Source organism: Dipodomys merriami, unplaced genomic scaffold (genome assembly GCF_024711535.1).
Source record: "Dipodomys merriami isolate MVZ:Mamm:240054 unplaced genomic scaffold, mDipMer1.0.p SCAF_40, whole genome shotgun sequence".
In the NCBI taxonomy this organism is placed as follows: Eukaryota; Metazoa; Chordata; class Mammalia; order Rodentia; family Heteromyidae; genus Dipodomys; species Dipodomys merriami.
The window spans coordinates 8542583-8563116 of record NW_027205604.1 but is presented as its reverse complement, the minus strand read 5'-3'; the positions used below and the strand labels follow the sequence as shown (position 1 = coordinate 8563116).

Here is a 20534-nt window from a genome sequence, read left to right as displayed (position 1 = left end):
CAAAGTAAAAAAGCAACTATAGTGATGTATTGTGTGAGGCCAAGAGGTCCCAAATTTCCTATATTTATGCATAAATTATTTTCAAAACATTATTTTTAGTATTCGGTACAACTGGAATAGCTAAAATAGTTTTTTTTTTTTTTCTTTTTAAATCACTTCTGGGCTGGAGAGGTAACTCAGTGGTAGAGTGCTTTCCTCGAATCCATGAGGCTCTGGGTTCGATTCCTCAGCACCATATAAGCAGAAAACGCTGGAAGTGGCGCTGTGGTTCAAGTGGTAGAGCACTAGCCTAGAGCTGAGAGCTGAGGGACAGTGCATGCCCAGGCACAGAGTGCAGGCTCCACGACCAACCAAAAAAAAAAAAAAAATCACCTCTGCTTAGCTAAAAAATTAAAATTCACATAGCTTCAGTTATCTTTGTTATCATCTGCCCTTCCAGAATTACATGAAAAGGAAGCCTAGAGACTGGAGTGTATTATTTTTCCCTTAATGCTGTAACTAATCATAACGTTCAGATGTTTTAGTTGTACTTGATAATCAGTCTAGTCCCATTAATGGAGCATTTAGTGAAGTTTTTCACATTTTTACAGTGAAGCGTTCTGGAAAATATTTTTCATTATTTAAATATAATAGAATTTCTGAAAATCTTTTTAGGATGCTGAATAGCTTCCTGAGGAATTTCTAAATGAACTTTCTTTTGTTTTTGGATTAGATTACTCTTGCTGTATTGTTAGGGTATAGACATTATTTATTCTAGAGCTGAGGATCAAACTCAGGGCCTTGGCTTGCCAGGCAAATACTCTTGTATTGAGCTAAATCCACAATCCCAGGGTGCAGAATTTATAAAGAAGTCATGGGTTACATATAGTAGAGTTTTGCTATAGATAGTATTTGCTTAATGTTTATTTCACAGGATGGTTTTGTAAATATATTTTTTATTATAAAGGTGATGTACAGGGGCTGGGAAGGTGGCTCAGTGGAAGAGCGCTTGCTTTGCATGCATGAAGCCCTGGGTTCGACTCAGCACCACATAAGCAGAAAAATCTGGAAGTGGCATTGTGGCTCAAGTGGTAGAGCACTAGCTTTTAGCTGAATTGCTGAGGGATAGTGCCCAGGCCCAGAGTTCAGGCCTCATGACTGACAAAAAAAAAGTGATGTACAAAAGTAGTTACAGTAATGTAAATCACCCCTTTCACACCACAGGGTAAAAGTGGCACTGTGGCTGAAGTGGTAGTACACTCACCTTGAGCTGAAAAGCTCAGGGACAGTGCCCAGGCCCAGAGTTCAAGCCCTACAACCGACTCCCCCCCCCCCCAAAAAAAAAAAAATCACCACAGGATTTTATAGACAAAAGAGATTTGTGTGTGCCTGTCTTGCCCTGTCCGTGAGCATTTTTGCTCAAGGCTAGCCTCTACCACTTGTCACAGCTCCACTTTTGGTGGGGTTTTTTGTTAGTTAATTGAAGAGTCTTTTGGACTTGGCTGAACCATGTACATGCTGGAGAAGCTTTGTTGGCGATTTCAATGTAAACCATAGATGGAAGACTTCTTGGTTGTGGGGCTTGAATTCAGGACCTCCGTGCTGTCCCTGAGCTTTTGTGCTCAAGGCTAGCACTCTACCACTTTAAGTTACAGTGCCACTTCTGTTTTTTGAGTAGTTAATTGTCTCACAGGGATTTTTCTGCCCCAAATCCTCAGATCTCAGCCTCCTGATTAGCTAGGATTACAGGAGTGAGCCACTAGTGCCCAACTGTAGAAAACAACTGAGGGGCAGGAATTACATAGCCATTATCTCCTGAGTAGCTAGGATTATAGGTGTTAGCCCCAGCAACTGGCATAAGCAGGAGGGGTGGGGTGTCCTTAAAGGATGATTGTTCTAAAAACACTGGAAGAAAGTTGTAAAGTTATGTATTTACAGTATTTTTATGTACAGAAAAAATTGAGCCTTTTTCTTTCTGGCAGTACTATGGGTTGAATCAGCCTAAACTTTTGGGTTAAATCAGCCTAAACTTCTGGTAGGCAGGCAGTCTACCACTCTTTAGATCACTCCTCAGCCCATTTTGCTTCAATTTTATTGTTTATGTCTTCGAATAGTTGGTCAAAGAGGTTTCGATGTAACATGTCCATTGTGTTTATAGCACATCTTGGTTGGTCAGTGACAACCTTTTCATCATTCTTTTCTCCTACCTAAATTATTTTTCAAATAGAGTCTGGCATTTAAGCCTGGGCTAGCTTGGACTGCAATACTTTTTATGCTTCCCAAGTAGCTATGATAACCAGTGTAAACTACCATGTTCAATTTTTTTTTTGGGGGGGGGGGTCTGGTCGTGGGGCCTGAACTCTGGGCCTGAGCGCTGTCCCTCAGCTCTTTAGCTCAAGGCTAGTGCTCTACCACTTGAGTCACAGCGCCAGTTCCGGGTTTTTTCTTTTTTGCTTATGTGGTGCTGAGGAATCGAACCCAGGGCCTCATTCATGCAAGGCAAGCGCTCTACCACTGAGCCAACTTCCCAGCCCCCATGTTCAATTTTTATTGGTTTAGGTAGGGTCTCTGGAAACATTACTTTTCATCTCTACCTCCTGAGTGGCTAGGGTTACAAATGTGAGCCACTATGCCTGGTGGAAATGTTTTTTTCTACAGAACATATATATTCTTTTTTTTTTGGTGGGGGGGTCCAGTTGTGGGACCTGAACTCTGGGCCTGGGCACTGTCCCTCAGCTCTTCAGCTCAAGGCTAGCGCTCTACCACTTGAGCCACAGCACCACTTCCGGCTTCTTTTTCTTTTTGCTTATGTGGTGCTGAGGAATGGAACCCAGGGCCTCATGCCTGCAAGGCAAGTGCTCTACCACTGAGCCACCTTCCCAGCCGAGAACATACATATTCTTGAGCCTTTACTTAGTAGTCAGTTTTTAGTCAGTTTCATTCTGCTATTTTCATACGTGTGTGTATGTGTGTGTCTGTGTGTGTGTAAGTCGTATGTAGTAATTCATCCTCCTTCACCCTCAAAATAGAGGAAGGTGTATTTTGAGTGCATTACTCTGGTAAGCTAGAAAATTAATTTCTAGTTGTAGCCAGTTAAAAACTGATACAAAGAAAATACAATTGATGATATCTTAAGGTATTGCTTAATCTTTTGGGAAAATACTGTTCTTCCTACCTTTTGTCCCTGAAATGGTGTCCACATGTATGAATGTTTACATTGATATCGTGACATCAGGTTGGATGGGGTCTTTGGATCTTCCATTCTCTGTTACTAAATATAGTAGCTTGTTAGATGTGTGATCAGGTCTTTCCTAGCCTGGCCAACCCAAGTAGTTCTTGGCTCAGCTGACCTCACCCTGGTTCTCCAAGGCTCTAGCACCTGCTCCTGTGTCTCCAGCAGCCCAGTGTAAGTCAGACTGCAGGTCTATTGTGCCATCCTTCTACAGGCTCAAGGAAGCACACTTGCTTCCTCTTCAGCTGTCTTCTGAATCTCCCCTTGCAGGAATATGAGAACTGTGGGTTCTACCCCTAGCCTACAGTAATTCAGTGACCTGCATTGCTAAGGATTAGGGCATCTGTGAGATAGCATGAAAGGCCATCTCTTTCCAGAATCCAGTAGACTCCTACTCAGAACTTCAAAGCAATGAAAAACAGACTACCAATACATTAAACAACATTAATAAATTACTCTAATACCATAAAAATCCAGATATACAAAAAAGGTTAGTTTGATTTATATAAAGTTCAAAACTAGACATGCTACTCTGTAATATTAGGAGCCAGGTAGTGGCTGTCTATGAGAAGAGGGTTTTATTTGCCTCTTTTTGTGAAATTGTTATGCCTATTATACCTAAATGGGTTATATACAATGAATTTTCAGCTTCTAAACTTGAACTCCCCTAAAATTCACTGGAAATTTGCTATCTGAAACCTCTCTACTAAATAACAACCTTCTCGTTAGGAGAGGCCTTTATTTGTATGCCATCACTATGGTTATATTTCATTATTACAAAATTAGTATGCTCCTTGGTTTCTTTGAGGTTAGAATTTTAGTATTTACATTGTAAAAATTGCTTAAAGTTACAGCATTTGAACAAGTTTTACACTTTTGATAAACACAAACTGTTGTATTTGGAAAAAATTATAAAATACTAATCTCTGTAAAAGTAATAAGACAAATGCATGAGACCTATTTTAGAGTTTATTTTTCATAGATGTTCACCCACTGGAACAAGAGCAAAACCTGCATTCATTGAAGGGCCATAAGCATCTCCGTAAGTTGGCGTCCAGTAATAGTGCTTCTTCAGGCCATGGGACACTTCTGCAAGGTACACATGTTCATCTACCACGTACGGCCTGACATCTGTGTTGTTCGCTTTCAGATGACCCTCTTCAATTAAATCTGAATATGCCTAGGAGTTTTAAGGAAAACTATAAGAATACAATTTTCAATTTATAGTGCTTAAACAAATGTAAATATTCCACTTAGCTGTGTGCTATTGTTTTTTTGTTGGTCGTGGGGCTTGAACTCTGGGCCTGGGCGCCATTCCCCTGCTCTTCAACTCAAGGCTAGCACTCTACCACTTACGCCACAGCACCACTTCCGGTTTTCTGGTGGTTTATTGGAGATGAGTCTCATGGATTTTCCTGCCCAGGCTGGCTTTGAACCAGTATCCTCAGATCTTAGCCTCTTGAGAAGCTAGGATTACAGGTGTGAGCCATCAGCACCCAGCTTGCTATTGTTTTTTGTTTGTTTTGGTACTGGTCCTATGGCTTCAACTCAAGGCCTGGGTGCTGTCCAGAGATATTTTTTGTTTTGTTTTGTTTTGGGTTTTTGTGCTCAAGGCTAGAGAGCTACCACTTAAGTTACAGCTCTACTTCCAGTTCTTTTTTTTTTTTTTTTTTAATAAAGTCTCATGGCTTGGAACCATAATCCTCAGGTCTCAGCTTCCTGAGTAGCTAGGATTATAGGCATGAGCAAACAGTGTCTAGCTGCAAAACTTACCTCTAAGTTTTAATGTACAAGGCATGTTTTGTCATTTGGTGGTTCCTGGAGTTAATTCTTTTTTTTTTTTTTTGCCAGTCCTGGGGCTTGAACTCGGCTGCCTGGGCACTGTCCCTGAACTTACTTTGCTTAAGGCTAGTACTCCACCACTTGAGCCACAGCACCACTTCTGGCTTTTTCTGTTTATGTGGTACTGAGGAATAGAACGCAGGGCTTCATGCATGCTAGGCAAGCACTCTACCACTAAGCCACATTCCCAGCCCTTTATACCACTAACTTTATGGATCATAAGTATACCACCAACTTTATGGATCATAAGTCTGATAGTCAAAATTCTCAAATTCCACAAGTGCTCTTAAGACAGGTTGTAGTAGACAAAACGAGCAGCATTGTTCCAGTGCTCTCAAAATACCACAGGAACCTGGCTTGATGGTGTGTGTTGAAATCCCAGAAATGCAGAGGCTGAGGCAAATCTGATGAATAAGTAGGAATTCATTCCTCAAAAAAAAAAAAAAAAATCAGAGCCCCATGTTTGGACATAGGATTGTATGGAGTTTGTGAACCCTTGAAATGAATCTATGAATTTAAGCCAAGAAAATACCACAGCATTTGATATTGACCTACTAGTTATTCACTTTAGACTGTGTAAATCTCCAGCAGACCCTTGGTGTCTAAGTATGCCAAGCAAACCTGGCACTGCCATGTTCAGGTTGCCATTCTATGAAACAAACAGAAACTGAAACACTGAAAGATTTAAGAATTTGGTTTGCTTTCTGTTTAGCTTGTCATTAGCAAAGTTCCAAAGTCAGATTATATAGCTTCTAAAATGTACAACTATTAAAGCATATGGATATTCTAAAATTGTGTTTTTTAGACAAAAGTTTGTGCTTTATTAAGGTAGTCACAGTGGGATTCTGGTAAGTCCTTTGGCAAATTCTGAGTATTTTAACATTTTTTTTTCTGAATGAAAGCTGTTACTATGAGTTTGTTTTGTACTATCAGGGACTCTCAGGATTTATGTGAACAACATACCAAATGTTTTTTACAGTTTGTACCATATGTCTGTAGTTCTGTCTTCATACAATTCTGAGGAAATAGTTAGAGATTTTGCTACCTCAAATCAGTAATTTTTTGTTTTTGTTGGTCATGGGGCTTGAACTCAGGGCCTGGGCATTGACCCTGAGCCACTTTACTCAGAGTTAACACACTACCACTTTGAGCCATAGTACCACTTTAGGTTTTCTGGTGGTTAATTGGAGATAAGAGTCTCACAGCCTTTCCTGAGTGAGATAACATGGAACCATGATCCTCAGGTCTCAGCTTCCTGAGTAACTAGCATTACAGGCATGAGCCACCCACATCCAGCTTGTTTTTTGTTTTTGTAGTTTGTTTTACTTTAGAGGAACTGGAGCTGCATAATTCAGTGCTCTTTAATACCAGTATATGATATGTAGTATTTTACTATTTTAACCATAAAACTTTCTTGTAGCTGATTTTTAGGATTTATATTAAAACAAACTTGTAGTGTTTCCTTATACTCTAACCTTTCCTAAGGTCCCTATAAATGTCTGAAGCTGTAAAGACATCCCAGGAAAATCTTTTGAAGAAAACTTACCACACATGTAGCTTCATCAAATTTGTTTCCCCAAATGTAAATATTACTTAATATGGGATTTATTTTCATTGAGTTTGAAAGTGCAATAAGTCCTTCTCCATCTATCTGGTTGCTGACTACTGACAGTCTATAGAAAAACAAAAGGTAGTAACAGTGGAAATCATTTTCACAAAACAACACATAACAGCAACATTTATACCATCCCTTTCTTGTGTAATTCTTAGTATTCTAAACATTTTTATGTGATGATCAAAATATTAATCATATAATTCCTAAAGCCCAAGAAATTTAGTTTTATCACTAAATGCTTCATATCTCTAGGAGAGCTGCTCAGACAGTCTTTGTGTTTTAACATGTTTGAAAATACTTAAATTATAGTGTCTTTGTCATGTTGAATGCTTATGGCTTTTCTGTTAGAATCCCGGATAAATAAATGATATAAGCAAGGAATTTTTCATGAATTTTAACAAACAAATAACTAGAATTAGTCTTTTTTTTTTCTTGTTCTGTGTTTTTGTTTTTGGCAGAGCAAGGACTTGAACTCAGCTGGTGTTCTACTTTTTTTTTTTCATTTTGTCAGTCTTGGGGCTTAAACTCTGGGCCTGGGTGCTGTCCCTCAGCGCTTCAGCTCAATGCTAGCGCTGTACCATTTGAGCCACAGCACCACTTCCAGTTTTCTGGTGGTTTATTGGAGATAAGAGTCTTACAGACTTTCCTGCTTGGGCTGGCTTTGAACCGAGATCCTCAGATCTCAGCCTCCTGAGTAGCTAGGATTACAGGTGTGAGCCACCAGTGCCTGGTTGGTATTCTACTTTTTGAGCCACTTCCTCATCCTGCTTTTTGCTGGTTATTTTAGAGATGGAGTCCTTTGAACTTTTCTGCCAGAGCTGGCTTTGAACCCAAGATCCTCTAGCTCTCAACCTCATATATAGCTGTAATTATAGCTATATATAGCTATAATTATAGACGTAAGACATTATACTTAGCTGAGTACCAGCGGCTCACGCCTGTAATCCTAGCTACTCAGAGGCTGAGATCTGAGGATTGAGTTCAAAGCCAGCCCTGGCAGGAAAGTCTGTGAGACTCTTATCTCCAAGAAACCACTAGAAAACCAGAAGTGGCGCTATGGCTTAAGTGGTAGAGCACTCGCCTTGAGCTGAAAAGCGCAGGGACAGTGCCCAAGCCCAGAGTTCAAGCCCCACAACCAACCCCCCCCCCCAAAAAAAAGACATTATACTTGAAAAACAAACCAAATGTTTTATATAACTTAATATGGTTTAGAAAATGGATTTTCACATTTCATGATTTTAAAAGATTGAGAGGTTGATATTCTAAAAGGATAAGATTTTGGTTAAATATAAAAGCATACTAACGCTTTAAGACTCCTGTTGTGTGAAGTTAGCGTTTCGCTGAGATAAATTGCTCCTGCACTTTCTATTCTGTTAAAAGAAAGATCAATTACTTCCAGGGTAGTATTGCTTTTCAGTACAGCAGCCAGATATACCATTCCATCTCGTGTTATCTTATTGCTGGAGAAAGAAAATATTTAGTAATATTGTAAAATAGAGTAGTGTTTTTTGTTTATAGCAGCAGTAAGATGCTTGAAATCCTGTAATAGTACTTTCCATTTTAGTAACTTCAACTTCCAAGAAAGTTGATGAAAATTAACCAAAAAATATAGCCTTTATCTTGCTGGTATAACTTTGTTTGCCTTTTTAAGAGATATAATACAGAATGCACAATATTCAAGCTTAGGATAATAGTGTAACAGAAGCATCCCATGTACTGTGACATTTCTGTAGATTATTGTCATGACCTAACTCCCAAATTCCTAGTGTGCAAATGCTCATTTACCAGCTGACATCCAGGTAGCGCAAGCTGCTATTCAGGTGCAAGCCCTCGCACAGCTGTTGCATGCCGTCATTTTTTATTCCATGCTTACACATATGCAGCTCAATAAGGCAGTGGTTTTCTTTCAACATATTTCCCACATGGACAGTAGACTCATCCTAAGAATACATAATTGTGGCTCTAAGTTACAGTTTTGAAGGACTACATTGCTGGTGTTTAGATTACCTTTGTCTTTTTTTAAAAAATAAAGCTTGTTATGTAGTCTAGGATGACCTTGAACTCTGAACCTGCCTCAGTCTCCCAGGTTGCTAGGATTATAGGCATGTGCCACCATGCCAAGCCCTGGGCCTTGAACTCAGCTCCTGAACACTACCTGAGTTGCTTTTGCTCAACTACCACTTAGCCACATGCCATTTCCACCTTGCTAGGCAAGCACTCTACCACTAGGCCACATTCCCAGCTGCCCAAAGAGTATCTTTCCTTTTTACAAATCCGTAGCTGACACTTGTAAAATGAAATTACTTAGTGGCTGGGCACTGGTCATTATTACAATGGTAATTACTCAGGAGGTTGAAATCTGAGGATTATGGTTCAAAGCCAGCCTCGGTTGGCTTTCTACCAAGGGGGGAAAAAAAGGCCAGAAGTAGAGCTGTAGTTCAAATGGTAGTGCTAACTTGTGCAAAAAAGCTCAGAGACTGTGCCTAAGCCCTGAGTTCAAGCCTTAGGACCAGTGTGTGTGCACACGCACATGCACAACTGCAGTGACTCAGTAATATGAGAAAGATAGATAATTTGGGTTACAAAAATAATTGACAAGAATTGATACAAATCGGTCATTTCAAAAAAAGTCATGGAAACGGCTTGTTGCATCTTGTACTGCACATGAAACCAACTGCTGTCCTGTGAAGACTCCCACCCTCTCCTGCGCAGCCAGCTGCTGAGCTGCCTTGGCTCCTCATCACCCCTTTAATGGTTCCAAGATGAAATAAGACATTTAACTATCTTGGTTTTTAAATACACTCATTAAACCCTCTGATGTATCTGACTTCTTTTATAATCTTCCCAAATACATGATTTTTTTTCTGGTCACAGACTTTAAAATGTTTTTTACATTCTAGCCGGGTGCTGGTAGCTCACGCCTGTAATCCTAGCTACTCAGGAGGCTGAGATCTGAGGATCACGGTTCAAAGCCAGCCTGGGCAGGAAAGTCTGTGAGACTTTTATCTCCAGTTAACCACTAGAAAACCGGAAGTGGCACTGTGGCTTAAGTGGTAGAGCACTAGCCTTGAGCTGAAGAGCTGAGGGACAGTGCCCAGAGTTCAAGACTCACGACCAACGCTCCCCCCCCCCCGCAAAAAAAAAGTTACAATCTAGTTGCTTCTAAGCAAAAAGTAGATGTTAATGCAAAGCACTCTTCTAACAAAATAAAACGAACGCTGTAGAGTAGTTTGTGGTAGGAAATCCCTCTCAAGTGATTGTTGTGCAGCAAGCCAGGTTTTCTAGTCACTGGAATGCTAATGGACCTGGACAGCCATGTGCTCTTGCAGTGTGGAAGTGCCTTCGGGAACTCCAGAAGTTAGATGAAATCACACAGTCATAGCAGCAAGTACATGTGCACCAGATAAACCTGCCCAGATATCAGCTGTACCTTCTATTCGCTCCTATGACTTGGGGCAACTTACTTTGTCTAGCTGAATCTCACTTTTTCTCTAAAATAGTGAAATGATGTTTCCTTCGCAGCATTCAGTAAGTTTGCAAATAAAATGTACCCGACACATAATAAGTATAGTATAGCAAACCCTCAAGTCATTTATTGTACAGTATTCTTGCAATCCTGTATCTGATTCATTGAAATTACTGCTTTCATACAGGAAAGATTCTCACAGAAATGCCATGTAGTCTGGCATCTTAAAAACACAAACTGACCACTAGAGGGTTCACTACCATTGTGCCTTTGGCTTGGCACAGAGGGCAGGGTACACTTGATCTGTACCATAGCTGCATTTTTAAGCTTGAAAAAGGAAACAGCCTTATTAAGGGAGGGAGTGGGAAGAGTGGCACCTGGCATTGGCACTTTTACAGGCTCCTCAGATAGTGTCAATGAAAAATCACAGGTGAGATCCAACATCTTGTAGCTTCTGATCCTGCTACCTAGCGATCAGCCACAGTGAGGAGTATTAAAGCCTTGCATGCAGTAGCTTTTATATATATATGGGGGGGGGGGACACCATAGCTGCCTTAGAGACTAGCAAGCAGACCAGAGCCTATCTGGTCACTATAAACACCTGGACCTGGACCTGTACCAGTACTGGGGATTTAATATTCTTAGATAGATTTGGGGTTAACAATACCACACAACATATTTACAAGAGGGAATGGATTGTGCTGCTAATGTGATTTCACATAGCTGGACATTTCCTCAGGAATATAATCCAGAATTTTTTTTAAAAATTAAGCCTTCAAATCTGTCATGTCTTCACTTTGAGATCCTTTCCTTCCTGCTCCCCGCCTTCGTGGCTCTGACTTCAGTGTCCTTCCATTAGCTCCCATGACGCCCTGAGCCCTGACTGTACCAGCTGACTGCCTCCACAGAATGCAGTCCCTCAAACCAAGGCTCAGCCACTTTTATAACTACCTCTAGTGTCTAGAAGTTTGTCTAGTTTAGAGTTCCATTTAGATATTTACTGAGTGAAATAAACCATGAATGAAGCAGTTTGCCAGGCATTTTGCTGTTTTTTTTTTTAAAGATTTGTTTATGGAACCATTGGAACTCAATATTTTGAGAGCTTTTAAAGTATGTTTCTCTTATTTCTCAAATTAAGGTTATCTTTAGGAGCATGATTTAAAACTAAAAACTTAGTATAAGAAAGTACAGATTGGGAGATACCTATATAGGTAAGAGAACGCAAAGCACTTCTGAATAAGAAAAAAACTTTTTTTTTTTTTTTTGGTCAGTCATGGGCTTGAACTCAGAGCCTGGGCACTGTCCCTGAGCTTTTGTGCCACTTCCAGTTTTCTAGCAGTTAATTGGGCACCAGTGGCTTACGCCTGTAATCCTAGCTACTCAGGAGGCTGAGATCTGAAGAATTGTTCAAAGCCAGCCTGGGCATGAAAGTCTGTGAGACTTCATCTCCAGTTAACCACCAGAAAACCAGAAGTGGTGCTGTGGCTCAAGAGGTAGAGTACTCGCCTTGAGCTGAAGAGCTGAGAGACAGTGCCCAGGTCCAGAGTTCAAGCCCTACAAAGTCTTACAGACTTTTCCTGCCTGGGCTTGATCCTCAGATTTCAGACTCCTGAGTAGCTAGAATTATAGGTGTGAACCACTGGCACCAGGCTTGAAAAATGGCTTTTAAAAGAATGGTTCATTCTCAGTTATACTAAGGGGGAACAAGGAGGTCATTAATTTAAAATGACTTAAAGTACTCTGAACTTTAAAGTTCACTTGAACATTGAATTTTAATGTTCACTTCATTATAGAAAGCACTTTGGATATTTTTTACTTTTCCTTGTAGTAAATATATCTTTAGGCCAGTAATAGAATGAATTTATTTCTTAGTGTTTACAATGGACAGAGAAGTAAGTTGCCCAAAAGGATGTTGGAAAAAGCTTTGAAAGAATCACGCGCATTTCCATTATCTTTCTATCTCCAGCTAGCACTTCCGCGTGCTCATGGTCAGACCTGCCAAGTGCTGCTCACACACTTTGCTGTGTTCATTTATGAACTCAGAAATGGCATCGTTCACTCACATGAATATAACAGGAAGACAACTGGCAAGGGATCTTACATCAATGACCTCTAAAATATTAAGCATGAACACTTTTAACTTTTGACATACTTACTCATTCAGAACTTGAGTTTCATAAGGAAAGATAAGTGCTTGCTGCTTAAATAAGCAACATCTGAGTACATGTTTAGTTATAAAGTCTTATCAGGAATTAATAAGCAAGACATGCTGGTACACACCTGTAATTCCAGCACTAAAGAGGCTGAGGTAGGAGGACCGTGAGCCAGAGGCAAACTAGGATTATATAGAAAACCTAACTTAAAACATGAAAAAAAAAATTTTTTTTTTGGGGTCCGGTCATGGGGCCTGAACTCTGGGCCTGGGCACTGTCCTTCAGCTCTTCAGCTCAAGGCTAGTGCTCTACCACTTGAGCCACAGCACCACTTCCGGCTTTTTTGTTTTTTGCTTATGTGGTGCTGAGGAATTGAACCCAGGGCCTCATGCATGCAAGGCAAGCGCTCTACCACTGAGCCATCTTCCCAGCCCCAAAACATGAAAATTTGAGAAAGATTTTTTTTTTTTTTTGCCTGTCCTGGGCCTTGAACTCAGTGCTAACTATCACCCACACCCTCAGCCTAACTCTAACCCTAATCATAACCCTGAGCCTCTCTGTGCTCAAGGCTAGAACTCTACCACTTGAGTCACAGTGCTACTTCCAGCTGTTTTCTGCTTACATGGTAGTGAGGAATTGAACCCAGGGCTTCATGCATGCTAGGCAAGCACTCTACCACTAAGCCACATTCCCAGGCCCAAGAAAATTTTCATTTGAATAAAAGTTTTCATTTCCAACTAGTAGTATACACTATATAAGGAAATTCCTATGCATATTAACATCAGAATTCTGTAGGACCTTAGTTTCAGTCACATTATAGATTAACTACTGTCACTTTGAATACATACCTGTTCACTGTACATTATAGGTCGGTTGAGGTTTATTCCTTTAATTGCTTGGTTTTGAATTAGGACTGTAGCAAATGCAATCACACTTTGCATTCCCTAAAAACAAATAAATTCATTAGGGAAACATCATATATAATCGTGTGTGTGTGTGTGTGTGTGTGTGTGTGTGTGTGTGTGTGTGTGTGTGTGTGTGTGTGTGTGTGTGTGTGTGTGCGCGCGCACACGCGCGCGCGGTTCCTAGAGCTTAAACTCAGGGCCTGGCTCTGTCCCTGAGCTGCTTTTGCTCAAGGGTAGCTCCCTACCACTTTAGCCACAGTGCCACTTTGGCTTTTTCTGTGTATGTAGTACTGAGGAATTGAACCCAGGGCTTCATGCATGCTAGACAAGCACTCTACCACTAAGCCACATTCCCAGTACAACCTGAGGGACCTTTTAAAAGCACCTATCTGCTTATGTCACAGCTCAAAGCCTTTCTGTGGTTCATATTTCAAACGACTCTTCTCAGGTATGGACCTTGACAGATCTGGTCTCAGGGAGCCTCAATGCTTCTACTTCAACATAACACGTGGACTTTTCAGTATTTGTAGAGTTGTTTGTTTGTTCTGCGTATGCTAGTCCTCGGGCTTGCTATCCCTGAGCTTTTTTGCTTAGTGCTTTTGCTCTACCACTTGAGCCACAGCTCCACTTCTGGCTTTTTATGGTAAAATTTTCAGTTCTTAAAATATCTCAATGTTCATGTACCTCTTTCAAAATATGTAAACAATACATTTCTCATTATCAGACCAAATGTAGGCTCAGAGCTACTTTTAGCATCATCATTGTAGTTTGAAACCTCCTTTTTGTTGTTGTTGTTATTGGTTGTGGGGATTGAACTCTAGGCCTAGGTGCTGTCCCCCTCAGCTCTTCAGCTCAAGGCGAGTGCTCTAACCACTTGAGCCACAGTACCACTTCCCATTTTCTGAGTCATTTATTGGAGATAAGAGTATCATGGCCTTTCCTGCCTGGGCTGGCTTTGAACTGTGATCCTCAGATCTCAGCTATGATTACAGGCATGAGCCACCATTGCCTAGTGAAACCTCCTTCTTAAAAAAAACATACACAGGTTGAGATGAACTATGGATAATCAGAAATGTTTTTATTATGCTGCCTATTTTTGTATAGTATTTACTATAATCTGATTTTATTAATAGTCTTGAACTACTATGTTAAATGAAAAAACATTTTCTGACACATATTTGGGTTAACCATTAATAAAACTGTGTGTGTGTGTATGTGTGTGTGTGTGTGTGTGTGTGTGTGTGTGTGTGTATTGTTTGCTCTGTATCTTTCTCTGTAGGTGGTACTAGGACTTGAACTCAGGGCCGCACACTTAGCAGGACCAAGCTCTGACACTGAGGCCAGGACTCCAGCCCTTAGCTGGTCTCTTGAACAGTTAGTTCTCCAAGCTGATTTCCTGGCCCAAGGGAGGCAGGGGATGGAAAACCCAATGTCTGGGTGATTTTCTCATAAAAAATTTACTCACAAGATCACAATCACCCAGGTCTAATTTCTCTAAGGATGAGTTAATTTGAAGCATTGTAGCAAAACACATTCCACCTTTATTCTCAATCTTGTTTCCAGTCATTCGGAGGTATTTCAGAGTTTTATTTTTCTGAAAAGGAATGGAATCAAAACATATTTATCTCTCTCCCTCTCTCCTCTCTCTCTCTCCTCTCCCCTCTCTCCTCTCCCCTCTCTCTCTCTCCTCTCTCTCTCCCCTCTCTCTCTCCCCTCTCTCTCTCCCCTCTCTCTCTCCTCTCTCTCTCTCTCTCTCCTCTCTCTCTCTCTCTCTCTCTCTCTCTCTCTCTCTCTCTCTCTCTCTCTCTCTCTCTCTCTCTCTCTCTCTCTCTCTCTCTCTCTCTCTCTCTCCCTCTCTCCCTCTCTCCTCTGTCTGCCTGAGTTTTTTGCTCAAGACTAGGCCTCTACCACTTGAGCCAAAGTGCCACTTCTGGCTTTGTGTGAGTAGTTTATTGGAGATGAATCTCACAGACTTTCCTGCCTAGGCAGGCTTTGAACCACAATCCTCAGGTCCCAGCCCAATGAGTAGCTAGGTTTACAGGCATGAGCCACCGGCACCCAGCAATTTACATCTTAATCTACAGCATTTTCTACATAAAATGAGTTAGAAGGCAACATTACTGTTTGTAGATTCATATTTTTTCACTGGAAGCAGAACAGTTACTTAAAAGTAACACTGAATAAAAGAAAAAATTAGAAATAATGATCAAACAGTCATCCAAGCAGTAACTAGTGACGAATGCAGATTTTAATACTTTCCTTCCACTGGAAACTCTGTAAATTATTTCCTAAAAAATTAAAACTCATATATAATTAACCCTTTTAAAGTGTAACAGTTCAGTAGCATTTATTACATGAGCATTGCTTACAGCTAGTTCAAAACATTTTTATCATCTTTGACAGTATCCTGTGCTATTGCCATTAAGCAAGCATAACCTCTCTCTCCCTCCCCCTGTCTATCTCTCTTCCTTCTCTCTGTCTTTGTCTCTGTCTCTGTCGCTCTCTTTTTCCCCTATCTCTCTCCCCTCCCCTCCCCATGCTCTGGATCAAACCCACAGCTTCATGAATGCTCAGCAAGTGTTAACCCACTGATACACGTGTGCGTGCACACACAAACACAAACACACGCGCACATGCACGCATGCACTGAGGAAAAAGCCAGAGCACAGCACCCAGGCTCCAAGTTCAAGCCTACCAACAAAAATAACAAACAAAAAAGCAACAAAAAAGAAATTAATAGTCAAAAAAATGTTTAGAGCATATACGTGCTTACTTGTAGGGCTTTAGCAATCAATTCTCCACCATCAGCCTGAATGTCATTAAACATAAGATTTAAGTAAACGATAGATGGCTGTTTCTGTAATGAAGAACAGAAAGAAGCTATTACACAGGCATTTTGGGAAATCCATCAATTACACAGGTTTTATGTTTTTGGGTGTTGATTGACCCAAAGATAATCTTTGACCTCCAAAGATAATCTTTATAACTTAGGAAAACTGAATCTCAGCAAAAGCACTGACCTGAAGGGAAAAGAGCATTCTTGTTTAAAAATGCAAGTGAAAGGAAAACAGTCTTCAGTTTTAGCAAGTTCTAAGTGTGGTCCTGCCTTACATGTGTCACCATGGTGTACAAATCTGAAAAGGATGACTGAGTGGCTCTTGGTGCCAGCTCTGCTGAGACTAACCCTGAGTGGGGTTCCCTGTGTTTCAAGTGTTAGAAATACAGCCCAGAGTTCTGGACCCTCGATGCTTTGCCTAGAAAGAGAGAGACAGAGACAGAGAGAGACAAAGAGAGAGAGAGTATGTGTGTGTGTGTGCATTTCCTATAAGTGGAAATAAGAATATGTTGTAGGAATACCATACCTGTAGCAGTTTTGCAGCATAGTACGCACCAGTATTCCCGATAAAGTTATATCTAGCATCCACACCTGGAGGACACAAAGCACAGAAAGAGATGTTCCTTGCAGATTGGAAGCAATACAACCCAAAGGGGGGAGTTGGGGGAACAGGGAGGAGACTAGTGATTTGGAGCGGGGGGGAGGAGAGTAGTGACTCTTAATGAAACATACCACTGATACACGAATGATTCTTCAGAACTTTGGAAAGAATGCAAAAATCTTCACCTGTTACCCTCTGTACTTGGACTAAGCGATTGTTACCAGCAATGTTTAATGTGATTCCTGTTTCCATTCTAAAATACATGAAAATACAGCAAACAAACAAAAGCAAAGATGTTAAAATTCAAAGGAATCCAGTGAGGAACTATTATTTTCTTCATGTATAAATAACATTTGCTGGAACTAAGTATGGAGTAGACTTACATCAAGTACTTACACCAGATAAAAACTACTAGACATCTAGACTTTAATATTCTGTACAATTTAATATCTCTCTCTCTCTCTCTCTCTCTCTCTCTCTCTCTCACACACACACACACACACACACACACACACACACACACAAAGAATCCCCATTCTATACATAAAAATTGAGAACTGATGATCTGGTGAAGTTCACCTAGCTCACAGGCTTGTTGAAGACTTTAGGGTGCCCAATCTAGGGCTCTTCCTCTACCACCTCTAAGACCATCAAACCATGGAAATGCCCAACCTAGGCACTGATGTCTCATGCCTATAATTCTAGCTGCTCAGGAAACAGATCTGAGGATTGTGGTTCAAAACTAGCTCTGACAGGAAAGCCTGTGAGACTCTTTATCTTCAACTAACCTCCAAAAAGCTAAAAGTGGAGGTGTGGCTCAAGTGGTAAAATGTCAACCTTGAAGGAAAGAAGCTAAGGGATAGCACCTAGGTCCTTAATTGAAACCCCAGTACCAGTACACACACACACACACACACACACACACACACACACACACACTCATGTATTACCACACACACACACACACACACACACACAAACTCATGTATTACCAAGCCATTTTCATGTCTTTAACTCACTGACTTGTCGGGATTTTCACAGAAATAGTGAACACTACGAGATCATCGAGTATTTGCCTTCCTTACCCATTTTTCATTGCTTTATCCACTTCTTGGAGTATGTGCTCAATGAAAGGATTAATCGTACGCGATTTTTCCATACACAGAATAGCATACTGTTCCTTGAGACCAGGTGCAGATTCTGAAGCTTTTGAAAAATAAGTGCATCCATCACAATATGCTAATTATTGAAGAAGTTTGCTATCAAAGGTGTGTGTGTGTGTGAAGATGGTGAGGGAAAGAAGAAAATAATGGAAGAATAAAAATGCCACTTTGAAAATGAGGATTGCATCCATAAAGCGTGGGTTAACCCTGGCTTGGTGATACAAAAGAAAAAGTATCTACGGGACTAGGAAGGTGGTTCAGTGGTAGAGCGCTTGCCTTGTATGCATGAGGCCCTGGGTTCGATTCCTCAGCACCACATAAGCAGAAAAAAAAATCCAGAAGCGGTGCTGTGGCTCAAGTGGTAGAGCGCTAGCCTTGAGCTGAAGAGCTGAGGGACAGCGCCCAGGCCCAGAGTTCAGGCCACGACTGGACCCCCCCCCCAAAAAAAAAAAAAGAAAAAGTATCCTCTACCATGTGCAAAGCCTGGTAGCTCTGAGACATGATATGTAGATCACTAAATGTGAAATAAGTTAAAAACATTTTGTGTAAGATCATGGAACTTTTTTTTTTTTTTTTTTTTTTTTTTTTGGTCCTGAAGCTTGAACTCTGGGCCTACGCACTGTCCCTGAGATCTTTGTGCTCAAGGCTAGCGCTCTACCACTTGAGCCACAGCACCACTTCCAGCTTTTTGAGTAGTTAGAAGAGTCTCACGAACTTTCTGGGCCAGGCTGGCTTTGAGTCATGCTCCTCAGATCTCATCCAGAGCAGCTAGGATTACAGGTGTGAGCCACTAGTGCTCAGCTGGAATTTATTCTTTTTAAGGGGAATGTGCAAATGAAAATGACTCCAAATTCTAACCCACTGTGACACAATGGGTTCCAGTGACTCAAGCTTCCTTAAACTAGCTCCCAAATAAAGGCAATTTTATCAACAATCTAAGTCCAGAAGGATCTGAAAATGTGTCTGGTCCCATAGATCTCTTTGGTACCCTGTATACCATCCAGGCATCTTCTAACAAAACCGGCTTATTAAAACACCACCAACTTTCATTTCCTATTCCTAAAGCTGACTTTTTCCTGGAAAGTTCTTAAAAATGAGACACTCTCTCTCTTCCCCCCCTCTCCTCCCCCTCTCTCTCCTCACTCTCTCTGTCCCTCCCTCCTTCCCTCCCTGTCCCCCTCTCCATCTCCCCCCCCTCTCAGCTTGAACTCTGGACCTGGGCGCTCTCCCTCAGCTCTTCAGTTCAAGACTAGTGCTCTACCATTTGAGCTTATTGGAGATAAGAGTCCAGTCTTTCCTGCCAGGGCTGGCTTTCAACAGTGATCCTCAGATCTCAGCCTCCTGAGTAGGTAGGATTACAGGCATGAGCCACCACACCCGGTGCATCTTTCCTTAACAGTCTTACTATTTTCAAACATTTTCTACAGGCCCAGGTTTTCTGAGGTGGAAAGTTAAAGTGTTACTTTTCTAAGAGGCATGGGCCATGTTCTCTGTTGTCTACCTTTTGTGTATGTCTCTTTAAATGTCTGTGACCTGAGATCTGGATTTTGGGGAACTGACTTAAGTGTTGACATCTCAGAAATATCCTTTGCTGAGTGGATTCCTATCCTATAAGAAAGAGTTGGGGGCTGGGAAGGTGGCTCGGTGGTAGAGCGCTTGCCTTGCATGCCTGAGGCCCTGGGTTCGATTCCTCAGCACTACATAAGCAAAAAGAAAAAAGCCGGAAGTGGCGTGGCTCAAGTGGTAGAGCGCTAGCCTTGAGCTGAAGAGCTGAGGGACAGCGCCCAGGCCCAGAGTTCAGGCCCCACAACCGGACCCCCCCCCAAAAAAAAATAATTAAAGAGTTTGCTAAAGAGATCTGCAAAACAAGACTGAGGATGAAAGGAAATAAATTTACATTTACCAGCTCACATATATATATATTTTTAAAAAATAAATTTGAGGAAGAGGAAGCAAAGGAGGAGGCAACAATGTTTGATAAGAAATGTACTCATTACCTTGCCCATGTAATTGTAACCCCTCTGTACGGTATTTTTACAAAAACGTAGGAAAATGTCTTTTTCAATTGAAATATATAAATATAAAACGCATAAATACAAAAAGAAAACAAAATTTGAGTGTTTGGGCACAGTTTGATGTGTTTTTTTTTTTAAATAACATTATAAAGTGTTCTCACGTCATTATTCTCTGGAAAATTTTAAACGTCCTGCAGGCCAGGTAGCAGTGGCTAATGTTTACTAACCATCCATCCCATTTGGGAGTCTGGGAATAGGAGGATGGTGGTTTTAAGGCTCGGAGTGTCTAGGGGGCCCTCGGGAGGCCCCGATGGCCGCGCTCGCCGGAGGTCTGGGGGCCGAGATCTACGCGGCAGGCCTCACGCCGTCGACCCCACACGAGGCGGACCCCGCGGGGCCTCGGGTTTGGAGGAGGCGCCGCAAACTCTCCCCAGGGATGGGCCGGGCGGAGCGACCGGCGCGCTCGCGTGTGTCCTCCGGGCCAGGAGGTGCCCTCCTTACCGAGCTGGCCCGTCGAGACCGAGGCCCTGGGGAAGGCCTGGGTGCGGCCCGGAGACCGGGACTTGCTGTCCTTCTTTTTCCAGCTCCTCGGCATGCTGGCCTCACTCCGCAGGACAGCAATGGCGGCCCGCACGGCGCTGCCATGGCGACCGTACACGCGCTGCCCCAGGCGCCCTACGCTAGGAGAGGGGCGGGGACTATGGCGTTGCCTTGGTGACCGCAGGTG

At 41.7% G+C, this 20534-nt stretch overlaps 1 protein-coding gene across 4 annotated transcripts; it reads right to left on the bottom strand.

Moving 5' to 3' along the window:
* Window positions 1-4157: 4157 nt before the first annotated feature.
* Window positions 4158-20424, bottom strand: Lrrc34 (leucine rich repeat containing 34). Of its 4 annotated transcripts, none has more exons than XM_069991920.1 (11): window positions 20309-20424; window positions 17715-17835; window positions 16761-16882; window positions 16555-16619; window positions 15966-16049; window positions 14658-14786; window positions 13136-13231; window positions 8454-8608; window positions 7973-8128; window positions 6600-6726; window positions 4158-4391 (listed from the first exon to the last, which is right to left on the bottom strand). In XM_069991920.1, the coding sequence occupies exons 1-11, from the start codon at window positions 20400-20402 to the stop codon at window positions 4188-4190; spliced, it is 1353 nt and encodes a 450-aa protein (XP_069848021.1). In that variant the 5' UTR covers window positions 20403-20424; the 3' UTR covers window positions 4158-4187. The 4 variants fall into 4 exon arrangements, with proteins under 4 accessions (XP_069848021.1, XP_069848023.1, XP_069848024.1 ...); XM_069991922.1 differs by having other exon boundaries at window positions 17715-17829; XM_069991923.1 differs by lacking the exon at window positions 20309-20424 and adding an exon at window positions 18508-18603.
* Window positions 20425-20534: the final 110 nt, after the last annotated feature.

Bases quoted from the DNA above. Each gene is read 5' to 3' on its own strand.
- Lrrc34 (XM_069991920.1), bottom strand. From the start codon at position 20,402: ATGCCGAGGAGCTGGAAAAAGAAGGACAGCAAGTCCCGGTCTCCGGGC. The intron at 16,620-16,760 runs GTATGTTTCATT...TGTGTCCTCCAG, and splicing joins GAATCATTCGTGTATCAGTG to GTGTGGATGCTAGATATAAC. The intron at 8,609-13,135 runs GTATGTATTCAA...ATGTATTCTTAG, and splicing joins CTATAATGTACAGTGAACAG to GATGAGTCTACTGTCCATGT.